We start from the raw sequence: 21,939 nt of genomic DNA, 5'->3' as shown, positions 1-21,939 counted from the left end.
TTTCAATTAGTTATAGCGTGTTGAAAGTCGTGAAACGATGTATGCAACGATTTCACTCCATACCGAAGAATGTAGCGGGTGATTTACTAACTGTTCGATATTTTTGACAGTGAAAAGGCAAAAATAGAACTTTTTCCCCTCTTTTTTTTAGCCATCTATAAAATTAGAAGAGGATAATGTGACTCGCTAAAAATAGATGGCGTGGTAATTTTTGGCCGTTAAACCAGATTGAAGGATTGCTGGGAAGCGGCTGAGTAAAGTTGCACTTTTGAGACTTAGCAATCAACGAAAACAATTTAAAATTGCACGCATTTTGAGGAGAAGCAAGTTTATAGTAAAAATAAACTAAAAAGATATAGAAACAGCCGAAATACGGGTTTTGGTATATGATTGACTCTTTTTGGCGATGTTTTCAAACAAACCAAGAGTAGTTAATGGGCTCTTGTCTATACCTGATACTGGTCGGAATTCTGAGTTTATTTTGTATGTAAAGCGGAACTTTTCTTAAAATTAGAGTCAGTTTTGAAATTGAAATCGTTTAAGCCAGCTGATCACTGAAAGCTAAATGTAAACCTCTCAATCAAGAATATCCTTGAATGTGTTGCGCCGTATAAACATCATGAACACGATCTTTTCATTTTTAAACATTTTACCTACCACAGCGCTCATTCACAAGAGAGAGTATACACTTCGTGGTGTATGACTCGATCGCAACCGGCAGAGACAGCAAACATGCATACCTTTAGAGATTTTTTTTGCCGGGGGCAAGGGCAAGGAAGAACGCTAAATTAAGTGCATTCAAAAGAAAATAATGGAAACATTATAGAGTTCCTTTTTTACAGTAACGAGGAATATGTTGAACTACGACTGATAAACAAGCGCTAACATTCTTTAAGACGAATTTATAACAAAAATTACATTTGATTTTAATTGAAAGAAAGATGGAAGGGGAACGCTGCCCCTTATTTGGCTTTTAACTATTTCTTAACAATCGTTAGCAAAACTCAAGTATACTTTGGAATCCATACCTATTCACAGTGTTTTAGTATTTGCAAAGAGCGCCTAGGTCAATGTTTCGCCCAGTTAACGTATTCATCCTTCAAGGCGGAAATTTACTCTGGGGGAAAAGGATATGTCAATGTTCTTTGACAGTTACTTTATCTCTGGTGTAGGTGATAAATCCCCAAACAAAATTAAAGCATCAAAAACGTCAATGCTGTTAATTTTCTAAAGGCGGATTCAAGGATTGTGATCCTTCCTCAGATGGTTATCACTGGAATAAAACAATTTTTTGCGATGACAAAATGGAAACCTGGTTTTGGATTCTCGGTTGGTCTCTTTCCATCTTAACCATAGCTGGAAATGGATTTATCGTCTTCCTCGTTTGCAGAAGACGGCGGCTTCGAACCAAAACCAACGTATTTGTCGTTTCTCTTGCAGTGGCGGATTTCTGTGTTGGGTTGGTTGCTTTTCTCCCACTTTTCGTCTGCGAGAAGACAACTGGATGCAGCCCCGGCGCTTTTAAAGAAAACAGGGCCGTGGAATTGATAAGGTGGCTTTTTGCGTATGCGTCTGTAACAAACTTGTGCAGTTTAGTCCTGGATCGCTACATAGCTGTTGTGAAGCCTCTCAAGTACCTAACATTCATGACGCGCAAACGTGTTTCTCAGATGATTTTTCTCTCTTGGGCACTTTCAATTTTTGTTATTTTCCCCTTCATTCTAACATGGCTAGCTTTTAACGACAACAGTTCTCTTTTCTTAATTAATTATTGGATAATGATGATTTTCTTCGAGTTCTTGCCATGCTGTGGTCTTATCTTTTGGTTTGGTTCTATGTTACATGTGGTTTATAAGCACGAACAAGCTGCCCGCATTTTAGCAAAACAACTCCGCTTTAATCGTCGATTTTTGTTCAAAAGCGGGGAGAAGTCTGCTGTGAAATTGATGGCCATTGTTATTGGCCTATTTATTACAGTTGTCATAATTGCCTTGCAATGTTTTCTTGTTTCCATCCTGAAGGGCAAAAAATCGTGTAATGATGAAGAATTTAAAACACCTCTTCTCGTTTTAAACTCTGCCATCAACCTTGTTGCTTACGCTCTGTTCAAGAGGGACATAAAGGAGGAGGTAAAACGAAGCATTCGCAGTGTGATCTGAAAGAAGAGAAACAATATTGAATAACTTAATGACTCTAGATTTTTTCCCAATAGATAGCTTTCTACTAGGATCGATCATAACGTAATGCAAGCATTCCCTATTATAGAAAATAATTTTTATAAGCAGGAAACAAGTTATATAGTTTTAGGATTCAAATTATTGAGTAAAGCTCAAAATGAAATGTTATACTCGTGTTTTATTGATATAAAGTTTTATCGCTGGGCATAAAATGCAAATGAATAAGGTCTAGAGATCTCAAACTAGATCTCAATGTCAATTGAGATCAGGTTGTTCGTTTGAAAAATGAGTAATTTTACTTTGTTGAAAAGCTAACTTTAATGAGATGCGTTTAAATTTTCCTAAGGAATAAGACTGAGCAAGAACATAGAAGTTAGAGTAATAAGCTAGTTATCTCTCCATGCTAAGTTAATTTAACAGGTGCAAAAAATTTGGCCTAAATTTGCGCATGTTTTAAAAGTACAAGGAGGACTTAGAATAAAAAATTGACTATCTGAGATGCGCTTGGCAGAGTATGTATATGCTGCGAATGAAGAAAATTAGTACTATTCCGGAATAAATCGCAAATGAGTTCTGATGTTGATGTCAGTTGAGATCAGCTGGTTTACTGGGAGAGATAATTCTATCCTGCATAACAAACAACCCAATTTTGAATTACTGAGTTAATCCTAAACCTTTAAGACTGGACTAGCGCCAAATTTATCTCTTCGGTATCATTGTTAAATCTTGAATCAAACATCAAGGTCTTACTTAAAATGAACAAGGAGAGATACTGAGTCAAACAGATGATGATACGTGAACCGTTAATTTGGAGTATGCAGAACGTGTTTATTTTCAGACTTTATTAATGGTCAAGCGGTGGTGTATACAACGCAAAGCCGGTGAAACACCATTAACGCCGTATGGCTTTTGTCGTTCGCAAACGTGAGTACGATAATTTTAGTTACCTTACGATGATTTGTTTTTTTCTTGGACTCAAAGAAGGAAAAACAATTGAACGAAATGGTTCGCTTAAAATTTTTTTGTGCTGCGAACTGCATTTCTGAGACTTTGAACTATCAAGTTGGACAACCGATATGCGGTTAAAAACACCTTCCGCATTCGTTCCTTGGATGATTTGCCGCTTACTTGTCGTTTTGTCCTAGGAAGATTTTGTTAACAATACCCTACAACACAAATTCAGTAAGGTCTCACGAAGCCAGGTGCTCACTGATAACCAAAAAATTGCCTTGGAAAGCCGCCAGTGGGCTTTTGAGAGAGTTATAAATTTAGTTTTTTTAATCAGTGAAGCTTTTACATTCGAATCAAGTTCGGATTATAAGTAAATCGTTTTTACGTTATTGAACCGTTTTAACTTGTCAAAGGAAGAACTTATCCAGCAAGATTTTCCGTGTATGAATCATGCGTATTTAAGAAATTTTTTTCCGAACGTTTTCATCTCATTGTGATTGATTATGTTGTTAGACATGCACTCATTGTTGTTCAAATTGATTACGTCTGCCAAACTTCAGTAGAAGTACTTTTAGAAGTAGAGTTTTTCGGGTGACAAGAGAAATAACATGCTTCTGGTTATACTGAAATAATATCTGTCATCATTGACTTGGAAATTAAGATAGTCCAATCGATCGTTTTGTCAGTTTATAGCTCAGGTGACTTGGCATAAAAATAAATAATTTCTCCCTACGAAAAGAGACATCCCATTTGCTGTGTTTAGTAGCTGGTCGTAAAGTGTGCAAGCTCAACTGAGAAATATGGAATTACAGGAAGTTGGATTACTGTGTTTTCTTAGCAGCAAGGTAGATGGAGTTTAACAGGACGAAAAACGTTCGGTTTCGAACATGTTATGTACAGAAGGCAAGTCAGAGGCTCGATTAAACACAACTAAGAATATAATCGATTGTCTCGCAAAAACCGTGTGTCGAGAGTACTTTTGATGCAATTTGCAATATCACTCACTCACTCACTCATGCCCATTATGCCGTGTGGCACGTAGGGCGGCTACGAAGGATCGCCACGTCTGTCGGTTCTGGGCCAGCTATGTTCTTACCCATCCTCCTTGATAACTGTTTTACGTGTGTAAAATAGTTCATTTCTCCCTTGAATACCTCTGTTGTCTTTTATCCTAGAAAGTTTTCAAAAGACGCTTTTTGGAAAATTTTCTTAACGTTTTTTCCTTTGCGCATCTTTATGTTTTAAAGGGCTGTTTCTTATATGACAAGTAATTGACTTACTCCCAGTGTTTCCAGCTTAGAATTCACTGTTTTCTTTATGTCAGATGACAAACAAGGAGATATTCTCAACTTTGTTCCTCTTTTTTCCCGCAGAGGTCCGAGTACGAGAAAACCGTATGTCTCTGTCATGTTCATTTAACCTTTCTCGCATGGATCTCCCTGTTTCGCCCGCGGTATACACTGTTGGTACGGACCTGTTTCAATTAAGGTTTTCATTTTTTCATGGTAGGTGTTTGTGTCTAGGATACACTAGCGCAGCCTTTTCTGCTGGCAGAATAGTGATAGTGTCGTGTTGTTTTATATTCTTAAAGGCCTTTTGCATATCCTTCGTGATGTTGGGCTTGGGTGGTTTGGCCTGTTGAAGGATGCCGTTTACAGTTCGTCTTACGGTGTCTGCTTGCTTTGAGTCAAGCACTCTTATTGCCGACTAGACTTTGATGACTATTTCTGTAGCTGGGATGTTGGATGGATTGGTGAAAAATTGTTTACCTATTTCATTAGAACCGTCATGTTCGGCCATTTTTCTCTCAACACTCCTAACTTGAATTACACTCCTACGTATGCGCCTTTAGGCTCGTCGGAATATTGCATGAAACGTCATTTCGGCATAAATGCCTTCCTGGAATGCATCTCATATGCAGGTTGAATATTCTCATTTTTCGGCTGTGTTTAGAGAAGCTAGTAATATTTATGTGAATCGTAACTGAAAAAAAATTACTGGCAGAATAGCACGGTCGCACTTGTTAATGTTAATTTTTTGGTTTTATTGAATTCTATCCTGCTTTAAAATTCGTGGGGAGGGGCCATGGAAGTTTAGACAGGTGAGGAAAAATAAAATAGAGTAGTAGCAATGGTAAAATTGGTCCGCAGATGCGTGCTTTAATGATCTACCGGAAAATACGAATATGATACGTCAAGAATATGATTGTTAATTTTCCAAAGTGCTTTTCTATTACTGACGAATTAAACACATGGAGAAACGTGCAAGAGGACTGGGCACGTATAAGAGGACTGGGGCGGGTGTAAGGTGCGCGGAGAGTTATGGGATGGTGGTTTGTAGGTAGAGGTCGTTTGTAGGGCAAGGCATTCTACGGTCAGCCTTCGCTGTGTTTAGTTGTTCGTTTTCGTTTTTGTATAAGTTTAGAGCTTTACTTGCATACTACCTTAAGTAACTGTGTATAACATGTCATTCATAGGATACCCTTAAACCCCAGGGGTGGCACCGCTGCTTTAGTTGGGGGCACGCGTTCCCCGTTTTTTCCGCCTGCTGGTTTTTAGGGGTTTTTGTGTCCGGCTTTGATGCATTTAGTTTACTTCAATCGTATAAGACTTTCGTAGGCATATCGATTTGGCGTTAAATAAACGGTGTCTTGGCTGGCCAACGCGCCCAGATATCAACTCTTTGTGTGCCCGGTTGAGTAGTGGAGGCAAAATCCTGAACACACATATGTAAATAGTGTTTGTCACCATTTAAAATATGATACTTCGATTATGATGTCTTATTCATAAAAGGGAGCAGAAAACACAAACACAAATAGCAAGAAACGATAGCAAGAATAGCAACCTGGTTTTGGATGCTTGGCTGATCTCTTTCCATCCTAACCATAACTAGAAATGGATTTATTATCTTCCTCGTTTACAGCAGACGATGGCTTCGAACCAAAACCAACGCGTTTGTCGTTTCTCCTCACCAAATCAATACAATATCAAACAGAAAGGTGATGAACATAAGAGAAAATATCAGTTAGGGGAGTATTAGTTGATTCAATACCAAATTCCCAGAACTGACATCATATGAGTTGTATGGCAAACAGTAAGGAGAATTGCTAATGAGATCTTGAGAGGGACATAAGGAAGGAGGTAAAAAGAGTTGTTAGATATAGAGAGAAACTCAGTTTTGAAAAGGCCTCGTCCACACTAGCGTGCTTACCTGACGTTCGATAATGTCTACTTTTTCCTTTCACCAAAACACCAAAAAACGCAGATGCAAAGTAGATATTCGGAAAAGGTTACACTGGTAGAGTATCTTGAAAATGCACCACGTTTGAAATGTTCCGTTTTCTGTGTGGACAGATGGAGAAGGAAGCTTTTAAAAAAGATGGCAAAGACGTAGGTCAGATATTGTCGGGTGATTCTAAGCGGAAGATTGGTGAAAATGCATCAAAACGTTGGAGTTTTTAAAAGATAATGCAGTATAGAAGGCAGGTGAGAAAAAATCGATAAACACTTGCGTAGGTGAAGATGCTTTGCCTCGTTTAGGTAGAGTCTAAAAACGTTGTGATCAGTGTTGTCGCGACAGATTTTACGAAATATTTTATCATCAAGCTCACAACTATAATTTAAAGTTTAACCCACTATAAAGTGACCGAACACTAAGTTTAAAAGAGGAGAAGAGACTTTTTTAGCCAAATGCGACTGATGATAACTTGTCGCTATATGCAAATAAAACAAAGTGAACTGTCTTCATAGGAAGTTTCATCTTTCAATTAGTTAGCGTGTTGAAAGTAGTGAAACGAGGTATGCAACGATTTTACTCCATATCGAAGAATGTAGCGGGTGATTTATTAACTGTTCGATGTTTTTGACAGTGGAAAGGCAAAAATGGAACTTTTCCCCTCTTTCTTTAGCCATCTATAAAATTGAAGGAGGAAAATATGACTCGCTAAAAATAGATAAGGTGGTTGAAGAATTGTTAAGAAGCGGCTGAATAAATTGCATTTTTGAGACTTAGCAATCAGCGAAAATACTATGAAATTACAATTATTTTGAGGAGAAGCAAGTTTATAACAAAAATCAACTACAAAAAACTAATATAGAAATAGCCGGAAATACCGGGCGCTTTTGCTCGCTAGGGCATTAGCGTTTCGTTATGGAATTGACTTTTTTAAGCGATGTTTTCATCCAAACAGAAAGCAGTTAATTTTAGCATCATTTCACCACTACTGCTTTCAATAAACTTTATTACTTGTTTTCTGACAGTGTTTTTTGCAATTAGTTTGTATATTATGACATTTTATTTTAAGACAACAAAAGGAGACCTGACAATGTGCTGAAGCTGTCAGAGATAAGTTGTCAAAATCCATATTTAGCTATCTTCAATAATCTAGTTTCTTACTGCTCGTGGAAAGGCTTCATATCACCACGAACATCGTGCGATTTTCATCAATTAGAATAGAAGTGTACTAGAATGAGTACCCCGTGGTTGCCTCTCTTGTGATCAGTTACCTTCCTTTGATTCATTGACTTCATTGAAGGACTAGAGGCTGTTAACTTAACGGTAAGAGCGGCCGGATTTCAGGCTGATTTGTCAACTGCGATGTGTTTGAGGGAGACGACATCATAAAATCAACGGAGTGTTTTCCAATGCTTTTTAGTTGCATAGGGAATTGTAGTTTTGTAGTCCAAACCCAAACTTTATACTCTCAGCTTTCATTTGTATAGAGCTGGCCACCTGAAGACCACAAAATGGAAACGTGGTTTTGGATTCTTGGCTGGTCTCTTTCCATCCTGTCCATGACTGGAAATGGCTTTATTATTTTCCTTGTTTGCAGAAGGAGGCGGCTTCGAAACAAAACCAATGCTTTTGTCGTTTCTCTCGCATTGGCAGACTTCTGTGCTGGCTGGAGTGCTTTTCTACCGCTTTTCGTCTGCGAGGAGATAACCGGATGCGACCCTAAGGCCTTGCCAGCCAGCTGGGTGGATTATTTCTGGTGGCTGTTTATATTTGCGTCTGTGACAAACTTGTGCAGTTTAGTCCTGGATCGCTACATTGCTATTGTGAGGCCGTTAAGTTACTTGACTTTTATGACACGCAGAAGCGTTTTTCAGATGATTTTCATGTCTTGGACCATTCCAGTCGTCGTTGTCTTGGCATTTTTATTAAACTGGCTTGTTTCTGAAGAGATTGTGTTGTTTAAAGTGCTCATCTCAATTTCAACTGTATTTTTAGAAATCTTGCCGTCTTGTGTGTTAATTTTCTGCTTTGGATCAATGTATTATGTTGTTTATAAGCACGAAAGAGCCGCCCGCATCTTAGCAAACCAACTCCGCTTTAACCAAAGATTTTTGTTTAGAATCAAGGAAAAGGCTGCCGTGAAAATAATGGCAATTGTTATTGGTATATTCCTTCTCGCCTTCTCATTCGCTATACGATGTAGCTTCATACACATTTTGAAATACGGAAAACCGTGTGATGATAAAGAATATAAAATTCCCCTTCTTGTATTAAACTCCGTTGTTAACCCCTTCGCTTATGCCGTCTTCAAGAGAGACATAAACATGGAGATAAAACGGTATATTTGCTGCGTCATTTGTAAAAAGAAACACCACAGTGATCCAATTTATGAAAACAACTCTTTCATCCTGCGGAACTACAATATTTAACGCGTCAAACCAGAGCAGCTCCTAATCAACCAAAATTTGTCTTGAACTATTAATATTTGTTCCGCGATCGGGTTAACAGTCAATAACTTAAGTATGAAATTATAATTCAGAATTTGCTTATGGTGTGTGCATGATGACAAGAGTAGATCATAACAATAAAAAAGGATCCTGTTAATCTCATCAAGTTTTATCGATTCTCGTTCCTTTTGGTTCATTTTTAACTGTTAAGGTTACTTTTGTCTAATTTTTCCAGTCTGTTTCATTTAATAGGTTTGCAAATCAGTCTGTCAGTCAGCCAGTCAGTTTGTCAATCGGCCAGTCAGTTTTCAGTCATTTCGTAAGTTACCTAGTCCATCAGTCAACTAAGTCTGTCAGTCAGTCAGTTGTCAGTCTCTCATTCCTTCAGACAGTCAGTCGGTCAGTTTTCAGTACGTCTTTCAGTCAATAAGACAGTCAGTTTTAAGTCAATTGTCGGGGCAATCAGTTGATCAGTATTAGTCAGTGTTAGGTCATTTAATTGGTCAGCGTATTCAGTCACCCAGTAAATCAGTCAATCAGTTGATCAGTAAGTCGGTGTTCAGTCATTTAGCTAGTTGGTCAGCATATTCTGTCAGCTAGTCAGTCAGTCAGTCAGTCGGTCAGTCAATCAGGGTATTCAGTCGGTCATCCGATCATTCAGACGGTCATCCGATCATTCAGTCGGTCATCCGATCATTCAGTCGGTCATCCGATCATTCAGTCGATCAGGGTATTCAGTCGGTCATCCGATCATTCAGTCGATCAGGGTATTCAGTCAGTCATCCGATCATTCAGCCGGCCATTCTATCATTGAGTCGGTCATTCAATTATTTAGTTGGTCATCCGATCATTGAGTCGGTCATCCGGCGATCATCGGGTCGGTCATCCGGCGATCATTGGGTCGGTCATCCGATCATTCAGTCAATCATTCGATCATTCAGTCGGTCATTCGATCATTCAGTCAATCATCCGATCATTCAGTCGATCAGGGTATTCAGTCGGTCATCCGATCATTTAGTCGATCAGGGTATTCAGTCGGTCATCTGATCATTCAGTCGATCATTCGGCGATCATAAAGCCGGTCATTCGATCATTCAGCCAATCATTCAATCACTCAGTCGGTCATCCGATCATTCAGTCGGTCATAAGATCATTCAGTCGGTCAGAGTATTAAACCAGCCACTCAGTCAGTCCTTAGTCTGAGCATTCAGCTTCTCAGTCAATCGGTCATTCAATCAGTCAATTGGTCGGTGAATTCAGCCAATCAGTCAGTCAGCCATTCAATCGGTTAATCAGTCAGAGAATTCACCCAGTCAGTCAGTCGGTCGGTCAGTCAGTCAGTCATACAATCAGTCTGTCGGTCAGAGTAGTGAAAGAAGAACGGCTATTTCGCGACGTAGATAAACGAAGTCAGCAAGCACTGCAATAAGCGATGAAAAAGTGAGTTTTCTTGAAAGTGAAGGTTTCCTTAGGCTTTGACTACTTAAATGGACCATTTCCCGCTTTCTTGTCGTTTGATCTTTTAGGATAATCTTGTTAACGATAACCTACACGACATAACAGTTTATAATCTCTTGAACAGTACCCTACTAATTCAGGCGGGTCTCATAGAGCCAAGCGTTCACTGATAATCAAAAAGTTAATTTGGTTTTCAAACGAATAATATGTTAATCCTGTTTAAGTTTCGAGCCGTTAAAGAATGAAGTCACAGATTTTCCTTGAACGAGTCTTGCCTACTTAAGAAATGAAATTTTATGCAGAACATTTTCATCTATTACGCTCGATTATATTGTTAGACATGCACCCACTGTTATATACCACAGGCAGCCCAAGCTCCAGCTGTGAGATGATCATCTTGCGCAATAACAGTTAATGCGGAATTATAAGAGTTTTTATGGGAATATTTACGACCGCTCTAAGGAATAAAACAATACGTCAAATTCTCAATTAAAATATCTCACCTTACTTCCACAGCGTATCACTTGTTATCTGACTGCTTACTTTCATGAAAAGAACCCATTTTAGCGAGTTGTCAATTTCGAGGTTTTCACGTACATAAGAAAAGCTCAAGGCTGAACACTCCATTTCCGAACGCCCAATCTGAGAAGCGAAAAATTCCAATGCAAAATGGCCGGGCGGCCACAAATCCAACGCAGAATCTAAGCACACATACTGCAGTTTCATTTCAATTCAATAGAAACTCAATCTTCCCTGTGCGACCAACGACCAAATTTCCAGTTTAGAGGTTTCTAACAGGCCACGTACACATCAACCTTGAAACACGACCGTTGAAAACCAGCTTGGTAGCCCTGCCTTCTTTTTAAACTGAGCCTCACCAGGAACCCCACCGTAACTTGGCATGAAGAAATTGTCTTAGCACCACGAGTGCCAAGACCTGGCGAACAGGTGTACTATGTTTTTTCACCCCTCTATAATTGTTTTGCGAGCGTATAATGGTTTTTTATCGACTGCCCATGAAAACTTTTTAAATGACGCATTTTGCGAACCTTGCTAAAATTTTTAAACAACAGATTCTTTTCCTGTGTAGATCATTAAGCCATCGAGGGCTGTTTTTAACATGAGAAGTAATAAACTTCCTCCTGATATTTCCAGCTTTGCATTCATTGTTTACCTCACTTGCAGATGACAACGATGATAAATTTTCGAATTTTCGTAATACTATATTTCATAATCACCTCATCAGTGTTTGTCTCTAAAATGAGGCTACCTTTATTCTCTAATTTGTCGTTTAACGCCATGGTTATTTTTCCATCTCGAACTGTCCTTTTTCCCTTTAAATCTAAGTTTAACCGCTTAGCGGTTGTTCATTAGTTTTGGAAGAGTAGAGTTAGGTTAGGAAAGATTTTAGAGTTAGGTTGTTTTTAAAAATGAGTAATGCTACTTTGGTGAAAAAGCGAACTTTAATTAGCTGTTTTTCCATTTTTCAAGAAACAAGACTGAGCAACAACATATAGTTGTTAAAGGAATGAGCTAGTTGTCTCTTCATGCTGAATGACTCTGGTAAGATTTAACGGGTGGAAAAAGTTTGCCTTAATTTAAATTTGCGCATGTTTTTAAAAGTGCAAGGAGGACTTAAAGTAAAAATTGAAATAAAAAGATTTTCAGAGATTCACTCAGCAGAGTATGTATACGATACAAATGAAGAAAATGTATCGAGTATTCTTCCGGAATAAATTGCGAGTGGGTAGAAGTGAGTTCTAGTTTTGATGTCAATTGAGATCAGCTGGTTTACAGTAAGAAATAATTTTATCCTGCAGGCAAACAACCAACTTTTGAATTACTGCGTTAATCCTAAACCTTTAATACTGGACTAGCGCCAAATGTTTCTGAACGTTACTATTGTCTAATCAAACATTAAGGTCTCGAGAAAAAAACGACAACAACAACAACAACAAAGCCAAAAAAAGCAAGAGGAGAAAACAATTACATAGCGTGCGTAACTCCTTCGGTCTCACAATTCCATTATAAAATTTGTTATCACCATTTCATCATTATTTCTTCTCTGCCAGTAATCTCGCCATCGGCCTTCATATTATTACCTTTTTATCAAGCTGTCAGAGATAGGTTGTCAAGACTCTTATTTAGCTCTTTTTAGATAGAAATTTCTCAATGTCAATGAGAAAGGTTGACGTCACTGCGGACATGATTATTTGTGCGGTTTTGGTCAATAAGCACAGATGCACACACGAGTGTTTCCCCTCCGACGTGCCTCTCCTATGATTAGTTTCCTTCCTTAAGTTCATTGAGTTACCAAATCTGGAATGGAGGATTGTGGGTTGACCTAACACAAAGAGCGGCAAGAATTCAGCCTGATTAATCAATTGTGACGTATTTTTGAGGGACCTCCGAACAAGAGAAAATCACTAGATATTTTCAATGTTTGTTCTTAAATTAGTTCAAGTCCTCAGCGAAAGTATATCCTCACAGCTTTCCACTTAACAACCACAAAATGGAAACTTGGTTTTCGATTCTTGGTTGGTCTCTGTCCATTCTGACCATAACTGGAAATGGATTTATCATCTGCCTCGTTAGCAGAAGACGGCGGCTTCGCAAAACCAACGCATTTATAGTTTCTCTTGCAGCGGCGGACTTCTGTGTTGGGCTCAGTACTTTTCCCCCGCTTTTCGTTTGCGAAGAGATAATTGGATGTAACCCAAAGGCCTTCTTAGCGAGCGGGATGGATTATCTAAGATGGCTCTTTGGGTACACTTCGGTTACAAACTTGTGCGGTTTAGTCCTGGAGCGCTACGTTGCTGTTGTGAAGCCTTTAAGTTACTTGACTTTTATGACGCGCAAACGGGTTCTCCAAATGTTTGTTATCTCTTGGACCATTCCAGTTATTTTGGTCTTGGCTTTTTTACTAAACGGGCTTGTTTTTAAAGAGATTCTGCTGTTTAAAGTGCTGACACTGATTACCATTGTTTTTCTAGAATTCTTACCGTGTTCCGGTCTAATTTTTTGCTTTGCATCAATGTATTACATTGTTTACAAGCACGAAAGGGCCGCCCGCATCTTGGCAAAACAACTCCGCTATAACCAAAGATTTTTGCTCAGAATCAAGGAAAAGGCTGCTGTGAAAATAATGGCAATTGTGATTGGTTTGTTTCTTGTAACTTACTCGTTCGCTTTGCGATGTAGCTTTATTTACATTTTGAATGACGACGAAAAACCGTGTGATGGTCAGGAATATAAAATACCCCTTCTTGTATTAAACTCCGTCGTCAACCCCTTCGCTTATGCCGTCTTCAAGAGAGACATAAACATGGAGATGACACAATATATTTGCTGTGTCGTGTGTAAAAAAAGAAACCGCACAGAGCCAATTGATGAAAACAACTCTTTCATCCTACGCAGCTGTAATGCTTAACATGTCAATCCAAAAATTCAAAACTTGGACAAACGTCTTCTCGACTGTCTTCAGCTATGCACCACGAGTTAAAAGTCCATAAGTAAGATAAGGATTTTGCTGACGGTGTGTGCATGATGAGGAGAGTAGATCATACCTTTCATATCAATGTCTGAAAGAATTCTTTTCATCTCATCAATCCTTACCAATTCGTATTTCTTTTTGTATATTTTCAATTGTTACGGTTAGTTTTTTTCTACCTCTGCTAATTGGTCTGTTTCATTTTATAATTTTGCAAACCATTCTGTCAGTCAGTCAGTTTGTCTCTCAATCTGTCAATTAGTTAGTCAGTGAGACATTCAGTCCGTCAATCAGTCAGTCAGTCTGTCAGTCAGTTAGTAAGTCAGTTGATCAGTTAGTCGGTCAGTCACTTAGTCAGTCAATCAATCAGTTTTCATTTAGTCCGTCAGTCACCCTATCCGTCAGTCCTTCACTTAGTCGGTCGGTCAGTCAGTCAGTCAGTCAGTCAGTTATTTAATCAGTCAGTCACTCAATTAGTCAGTCACTCAGTCAATCAGTCAGTTTTCAGTCAGTCCGTCAGTCCGTGAGTTAGTCTGTATGTCAGTCACTTAGTCTGTCATTCAGTCAGTCAGTTCATCTGTCCTTCCGTCAGTCCGTCCGTCCGTCCATCCGTCCGTCCGTCCCCCGTTCCCCCGTCCGTCCGTCCGTCCCTCCATCCGTCCATCCGTCCACTAGTCAGTAAGTCAGTCACTCAGATCTAATTCATACCGGCAGTCAATCATTCAGTCGGTCAGGGTAGTCAGTAATTTAGTTATTAAGCCAGTTTTCAATATACAACTGAATAAAGGGAGTGAAGATTTTAAAGAAACTGTGGTGCTTCGTCAATGTCGGGTATAAAAAGATATATGATATCGTTTTATCAAGTTTCTTGACAAATATTGTGTCCGAAATTATTTCTTCGCCATTGTGGCTTTGTTGAAGGCAAATCTAACTTCGATTGTGTTTTTCTAAGATTAAAAGAGTAAACAGTTATTTCGTGGTCAGTAAGCACTGTAATACGCCCATGAAAAAGTGAGTTTTCATCGAAGGGGAAGTTTCCTTTAACTTTGATTACTTAAAAAGAAAACGGGGAGATACTTAGTCAGACAGATATCCTACCTGATGCGTAAACAGTTAATTTGGAGTGTGCAGAATGTGTTTATTTGACTCAATTAATGTTTAAGCCGATTTAGGCGGCGTATACAAAAGAAAGCGGCTGAAACACAGTACGAATGCCATATGGTTTTTGTCGTTCGCAAACGTGAGTACGATTATTTTACTTTTAAGTAAAGACAGATCATCGTAAGTTAAAACTTACGATGATCTGTCTTTTTCCTTGGACTCAAAGAAGGTAAAGTAATCGAAATAAATGGTTGGCTTAAAAAATTTTGTCCTGTGCTGTGAACTGCATTTCTGATCAAGTTGAACAACAGATATGGGGTTGAAGACACCTTCCTGATTCGTTCGTTGGATCATTTGTCGCTTACTTGTCGTTTTTTCTTAGGAATATGTTGATAACATTACCCTACTATGCAAATTCAGAAAGGTCTCACGAAGCCAGGTGTTCACTGATAGCCCAAAAATTGCCTTGGAAAACTGCCGATGGACTTTTGAGAGAGTTTAAACATATCTATTTTTCTAAATTGGTGAAGCTTTTGCATTTGAATTAAGTTCGGATTATAAGTACATCGCTTTTAAGTTATCGTACCGTTTTCACTTTTCAAAGGATGAACATATCTGGCAAGATTTTCCGTGCATGAATCATGCATATTCAAGGTTTTTTTCCGAACATTTTCATCTCATTGTGATTGATTATGTTGTTAGACATGAACTCATCGTTGCACAAATCAATTACGTCAGCCAAACTTCAATAAAAGCACTTTTAAAAGTATAATTTTTCGGATGACAAGGTAAATAAGATGCTTCTGGTTATACTGAAATTATATCTACCATTATTGACTTGCAAATTAAGATAGTCCAATCGATCGTTTTGTCAGTTTAGCTCAGGTAAGAGAAAATAAAGTAACAATTATATTCCCTTGATTGTTTGCGAGAACTCGTCTACGGGACCTCGCAGTTACTAAAACAAAAACAAAACAGGTCCGCTTCACGTTAGGGAGGTTCCAAGGTTTGCATTTGGTTCCTAGACATATAAATGAAAGTCAACATGATTGTAATTATTCACAGGAATATTCTTTTTATAGTGCGGTTTTGATATGTAACTTTTAAACTAAATATATATGTAACTTTTAAACTATAAATTTTTCTGCGAATCCTCTTCTAACTAAGGGTATGATGATTGATGTAACGCAAATATTCCCATCCTGCTGCTAAAAGACTTATAAACATTCAAGAACAAGAGAATATGATTGATATGATTGATTGACTTAAGGTGAGTATTCGAATGAAGAGGCAAACATTTAGACACTTGTTTCTATATTGAGCGGTTACAATTTTTAAACACTCGTTTAAAACTAGAACATTGGAAACTACAACGACAGATGATATCAAGATCGTTATCCGCGTTATCATGCGACGTGTGAATAAGAATAACTTCCCAGCGTGGTGCGAAATTTAAAATGGACTTAAAAAAACCATCATGGGTCACAGGGATAGGTTAGCACAGTTGATATTCTCTTGCTTAAAAGTGAATCGTAAAATTACCAACGATTAGCTCTGGCAGTAGAAATTTTACAGACGTTAGACGAATTCAAGTGTTTTTTTGAAATGGGAGAAAGCTAAGAACTCTTCTTAGACACCATCATATTGAATAATTTTTTTAATAAGTTGTGAGTAGATATTTACTTTCAAACAAAATTAAGGTTTTTAGCCGGCTGCTGTTATATGCTAGCACATAAGGTGGACTCGTTGTATGTCATTAGGACGCCAAATTTAGCGAAAACATGAGTTTAATTTTCCATAACAGTTCTCTTCCAAATAGATCTTGAGGAACACTTTCTCCACCTGTATTTGATCATGATAGCAGGAGTAAAAGATGTTGGTGTCCATTATACGCAACCAAAGTCCTCCTCACACTAAAGATCTTTTGTCCCTGAAACCAGGGACTAGTTATGCTCTTCGCTCGTCTGCTCAATTTCTTCTGTTCGTTCCAAAAGCCAACTGCTCTTCACTTGGGGATCGGGCCTTTGCTCATGCTGCACCTGTTTTATGGAACTCGCTGCCATTAACTATAAGAACAAGTAGTAGCCTCGCCATTTTTAAAAAGCAACTTAAAGCATTTCTATTTAGGAAAGCTTTTAGTTTGTTTCAATAGTTCTAATGTTTATTGCCTTTGAATATTTTAATTTTAATTATTATAGAACTTTAACTTATGTAAAACGCTTCTGAATATTGTTTATAGTTTTAGCGCTATATAATTTCCTTATCATTATCATTATCATTATACGAAGAATAACTTATGATTGTTTATCCATGACAAGTCTCTGGAAGGTTATAGGAGTAAAACTACTTATATTACAAAATATAACCTTGTTTTTGGATTCACAATGATATTTCAAGACAGAGCTGTTATGATGAAATCATTTCAGATTAAGTCATCAAAATTGTTCATTCCAACTTATGTTGAAGCCGAGACCATGTAGTATTGATAATTAACGCCATACACTTTTTCCAAAAAAAGGAAGTTGCGTTTCAACGAAATTATATTTTCAGAACAGGAACAGTGTCTCCACTGTTATTAAGGAGCCTAACATATGGCGTCATGATGGCTCTCCGATATACACTTATATAGGGGAAAATTCATAAATATGAAATCAAGAGCTGCCTCAGGGACTACGATCTTTCTTCAGTTGTTTCTCGTGCGATTCTTGACAATATATCTGTGTAAACATTTTAAAAATTAACTCTAAGGCAGATAACAAAATGGAAACTTGGTTTTGGATTCTTGGCTGGTCTCTCTCCATTCTGACCATAGGTGGAAATGGATCTATTATCTTCATTGTTTGTAGCAGACGGCGGCTCCGAACCAAAACCAACGCGTTTATCGTTTCTCTTGCGGTGGCGGATTTCTTTGTTGGAGTGAGCACTTTCCCTTCATTGTTCTTCTGCCCGGAAGAAGGTGATTGCAACAGGTTATCTCACGATTTGAGGAACTTATTCCCATTCGCCTCAGTGGTAAACCTATGTACTTTAGTCCTGGAGCGTTATGTTGCTGTCGTAATGCCTTTCAAATATTTGACTTTTATGAAACGTCGCCGCGTTTTCCTGGTGATTTTCATCTCTTGGGCGATTCCAGTTATAACTACTTTGGCTTTTTTCAGAATGAATTGGCTTTGTCCAAGCCACCGTCTACTTTTTGAAATATTTACTTCGCTGAATATATTTTTTTTGGCTTTTCTGCCATGCTGTGGTCTGGTCTTTTGCTTCGCTTCAATGCTAATTGTTGTTAACAAGCACGAACGAGCAGCTCGTGTCTTAGCAAAGCAGCTCCATTTTAATCATCGATTTCTGTTCAAAATCCAGGAGAAATCTGCAGTTAAAATGATGGCAATTGTTATAGGAATTTTCCTTCTGGCGAACACATTTGCTTTACGATGTGGTTATATATTATTATTCAAAACAGGAAAAACATGTGATGATGAAGAATATAAAATACCCCTCCTTGTTTTAAACTCTGCTATTAACCCCATTGCGTACGCCTTCTACAAGCGGGATATAAAGAAGGAGATGAAAAAATGTATTTTCCGTGTCATCTAGGCTAAGTGATTCAACATTTTTCAGCTAATTCAAGAAATTCGCAAAATTGTTTTTTAAGCTTTCATTAATGGTTTGTCAATAGGCGTTGATAATTATGGAACGAAACAAAATTGTATTCCAAGATCACCTTGTGGTTTTTGTCTCTTGAACGAGGCTGCCTTTATTCTCCAATTTATTGCTTGACATCCTAGTGATCTTTTACCTCATTCGAGTTTGATTACCTGTTCGTGTGAATCTGAAGGTACCCTTTAAAATTCTTAACCGCACAAGCGTATGCTGTGAAGAGTTTGAAGTATGAAAGAGCACGATATAGATGGTAATAATCGCCATACTCGTCTTGCCAATCAGAATATGAAATTCATTCGTAGCAACGACACCTGCAGTCGGTGTTAAGACAATCTTGGCGCCCATGCTGCGCATTAGCGTGAGATGGAAAAGCAAGACGAAAATAGTGGTCGGAGTTAATGTTCTAGCCTTTCCCTTACTTAAAGGAATTGACGTCATTTGGCTGGGAGATGAAAAGAAGGAAAATGCGTCATAGGGAACCAAAACATTTACGACGTGGTGTGGGCATTTGAAAGTCACAACTTTCAATCTTTTAAACGTGGCGTGAAAAAAAATAGAATACGTGTTTATTCACTCGCATGTGATTGGGACGCATCCCAAAAAATAGAAATGTTATTAAAAATTTTTAGAATAAAAACGCTAAAGAAAACATATTTGTGTATTGATTGCTCGGAAAATATGTGGTTAGCTACTGAAGAACTCTCTCCCGAGTACCATGGTAAAAAGCGCTTCATATTTCACTGCTGAATGAACATGTCATCCAAAGGAAACACAGCATAAACTGAGAACACCATTAGGCCAGGATAGTGTATCTTTATTATTTTGCGCAAGATTAGTCCTTCGAAACGAAATTTCAATCGCATTTACTTCGAAAGCAGCATGTTTTCCAATTGTCAAATTTTGCAAATAAGCGACTTAAACAATAATATTTAATATGTGAGAAAATAAAAGCATTCCCAAAAGGTCAAGTTGGCCTCCGGTACCGCCTCATGAGTAAGTCAGAGAAAGTATAAGAGAGGAGGAGGTGGCGGGGGGGAGGTATTTAGTGTTATTGCCAAATCGTTTAAAGAAATTCGTTGAGTAAAACATACATATGACGCAGCTTCAACGCCTTTAGTTTAACTACAGACAAATTTGTGCTCCTATCGGGTTTTCTGATGCTCCCTCCTCCTCTAAAGAAAAGAGATGTTATTCGTACCAGACTATGACGAAAGGTATGAATATATTTAATTGAGCCGTGAAAAATTGTGCTTTCTACGTGGCAAGTGTATAAAGGCCCGGCCAAACGCAACATCGTTGCGCGCCTTGTGTTGCACACGTTTGGATCAAGTTTAAAAATGGTCACATTTTTGTTGCAGCATATTCTGATGTTGCAAGATGTTGCGTGCGTTTGGCCAGTTCCTTCACAAAATCTCTCAACAATATTGCAAGATGTTGCACTTAAATGTTTACTAGACGTAATGGACGGTTAAAATTTAACTTTTTTTCAAACATATTAAATCAATATACTAAGGATGTTCAAAGAAAATAAAACATTAAAAATACTTAACTTCAGTAGCTGAGTACTGAAAAGAAAGTTTTTCTGTTCTTAACTATGTGAATAACTTATTCCGAGCCACATTTTTAATAAGAAGTTCTGGTACTTGTTTGACTGCGTTAAAGCTGCATTCAGGTGGTTTTCAGTAAGGAATAATTTTGCCCTGAACAAGTCAGTGTTTGAGTTCGTGTCCACGTTTTCCGATGAAATCAGCCACAGTAAGAACAGAGAGTTCTAAAATCTGCTAGTTTTCTTAACGTTATTGGTGAAGCAGATAAAGGGGCAGAGGGGTTTTGTATTAAAAATTTACATACTTAAATAACAGCTGATTTAAAACACCAACGCGCCGGACTAAGATATAATTTAGTGAGTATAACATGGTTTGACACAAATTTCAGCTCTCGGCAAACAAATAAGCACTTTTATTAGCAGGCTAATAACAAGTGTTAGTAAAAATGTTCCGTAGTCAAGGAACCACCACGCCATGGTGGGTGGTCCATTAGTTCGTTTTTGAAAGTTATCTTCTGTATATTCACTTGAGTAAAGTCGCTCAAAAACCCCTTGATGGAAACCTGGTTCTGGATTCTTGACTGGTCTTTTTTCATCGCAACCATAGCTGGAAATGGATTTATCGTCTTCCTTATTTGCAGACGATGGCGGCTTCGAACTAAAACCAACGCTTTTGTCGTTTCACTCGCTGTGGCAGATTTCTGTGTTGAGCTGAGTGCTTTTCCCCACTTTTAAATTGTGAGAAGACAACTGGATGCGATCATGAAGCCCCTTTTGCCGACCGGGTGGATTATCTAAGGTGGCTGTTCACATATGCGTCTGTAACAAACTTATGTAGTTTAGTTCTGGCTCGTTACATCGCCGTTGTGAAGCTTCTCAAATACTTCTTGTTCATGACGCGCAAAAGTGTTTCTCAGATGATTTTGATTTCCTGGGCACTTTTAACCCTTATTTTTTCGATGTTCTAATGTCGTTCGTTTTTAAAGACAATCGTTCTCTTTTCTTGGCTATTGTTATTGGCCTGTTCCTTGTTTATTCTGCATGCTATCTGCGATGTAGTCTTATATACATAATGAAAGACGAACAACCATGTAATGATAAAAAATTCAAATTGCCTCTGTTAGTTTTAAACTCTGCCAGCAACCAGTTGCTTGCGCTCTGTTTAAGAGGGACATAAAAGAGGAAGCAAAACGATGCATTTGCTGTGTGATCTGAAAGAAGAGAAACAACATTGAACCACTTAAGGTTACTTTTGTCTAATTTTGCCAGTCTGTTTCATTTTATAGGTTTGCAAATCAGTCTGTCAGGCAGCCAGTCAGTTTTCAGTCATTTCGTAAGTTCCCATGTCCATCAGTCTACTAAGTCTGTCAGTCAGTCGGCGTTCAGTCTCTCAGTCCTTCAGAAAGTCAGTCAGTCAGCTTTCAGAACGTCTTTCAGTCAATAAGACAGTCAGTTTGAAGTCAATTGTTGGGGCAATCAGTTGATCAGTATTAGTCAGTGTTAAGTCATTTAATTGGTCAGCGTATTCAGTCAACTAGTACGCCAGTCAATCAGTTGATCAGTTGGTCAGTGTTCAGTAATTTAGCTAGTTGTTCAGCATATTCAGTCAGCTAGTCAGTCAGACGGTCTGTCAGTCAATCAGGGTATTCAGTCGGTCATCTGATCATTCAATCGGTCATCCGATCATTCAGTCGGTCATTCGATCATTTAGCCGGTCATCCGATCATTTAGTCGATCAGGGTATTCAGTCGTTCATCTGATCATTCAGCCGGCCATTCTATCATTGAGTCCGTCATTCAATTATTTAGTTAGTCATCCGATCATTGAGTTCGTCATCCAATCATTCAGTCGGTCATTCGGCGATCATTCAGTCGG

At 38.3% G+C, this 21,939-nt stretch overlaps 4 protein-coding genes and 1 pseudogene across 4 annotated transcripts; all 5 read left to right on the top strand.

The window, feature by feature from the left end:
• The first annotated feature begins 1,304 nt into the window (after positions 1-1,304).
• LOC131796850 (histamine H2 receptor-like) lies at positions 1,305-2,159 on the top strand. Its single transcript, XM_059114457.2, has one exon. It carries the CDS (start codon positions 1,305-1,307, stop codon positions 2,157-2,159), a length of 855 nt encoding a protein of 284 aa, XP_058970440.2.
• A 5,423-nt stretch (positions 2,160-7,582) lies between these two features.
• Positions 7,583-8,791, top strand: LOC136278917 (trace amine-associated receptor 2-like). Its single transcript, XM_066162148.1, has 2 exons — positions 7,583-7,685; positions 7,850-8,791. The coding sequence occupies exon 2, from the start codon at positions 7,874-7,876 to the stop codon at positions 8,789-8,791; it is 918 nt and encodes a 305-aa protein (XP_066018245.1). The 5' UTR covers positions 7,583-7,685; positions 7,850-7,873.
• Positions 8,792-12,779: 3,988 nt separating this feature from the next.
• LOC131796722 (histamine H2 receptor-like) lies at positions 12,780-13,697 on the top strand. Its single transcript, XM_059114324.2, has one exon. It carries the CDS (start codon positions 12,780-12,782, stop codon positions 13,695-13,697), a length of 918 nt encoding a protein of 305 aa, XP_058970307.2.
• A 3,841-nt stretch (positions 13,698-17,538) lies between these two features.
• Positions 17,539-19,074, top strand: LOC131796841 (octopamine receptor beta-2R-like). Its single transcript, XM_059114445.2, has one exon. It carries the CDS (start codon positions 17,619-17,621, stop codon positions 18,450-18,452), a length of 834 nt encoding a protein of 277 aa, XP_058970428.1. The 5' UTR covers positions 17,539-17,618; the 3' UTR covers positions 18,453-19,074.
• A 1,545-nt stretch (positions 19,075-20,619) lies between these two features.
• LOC131796721 (octopamine receptor beta-2R-like) lies at positions 20,620-21,324 on the top strand (annotated as a pseudogene).
• The last annotated feature ends 615 nt before the right edge of the window (positions 21,325-21,939 follow it).

This window comes from Pocillopora verrucosa, chromosome 1 (assembly GCF_036669915.1).
Source record: "Pocillopora verrucosa isolate sample1 chromosome 1, ASM3666991v2, whole genome shotgun sequence".
Taxonomy (NCBI): domain Eukaryota; kingdom Metazoa; phylum Cnidaria; class Anthozoa; order Scleractinia; family Pocilloporidae; genus Pocillopora; species Pocillopora verrucosa.
The sequence above is the reverse complement of the archived record's forward strand: the minus strand, read 5'-3'. Positions and strand labels throughout refer to the sequence as shown.

Excerpts from the sequence above, each read along its gene's own strand:
- LOC131796850 (XM_059114457.2), top strand. The coding sequence starts at position 1,305 with ATGGAAACCTGGTTTTGGATTCTCGGTTGGTCTCTTTCCATCTTAACC.
- LOC136278917 (XM_066162148.1), top strand. The coding sequence starts at position 7,874 with ATGGAAACGTGGTTTTGGATTCTTGGCTGGTCTCTTTCCATCCTGTCC.
- LOC131796722 (XM_059114324.2), top strand. The coding sequence starts at position 12,780 with ATGGAAACTTGGTTTTCGATTCTTGGTTGGTCTCTGTCCATTCTGACC.
- LOC131796841 (XM_059114445.2), top strand. The coding sequence starts at position 17,619 with ATGGAAACTTGGTTTTGGATTCTTGGCTGGTCTCTCTCCATTCTGACC.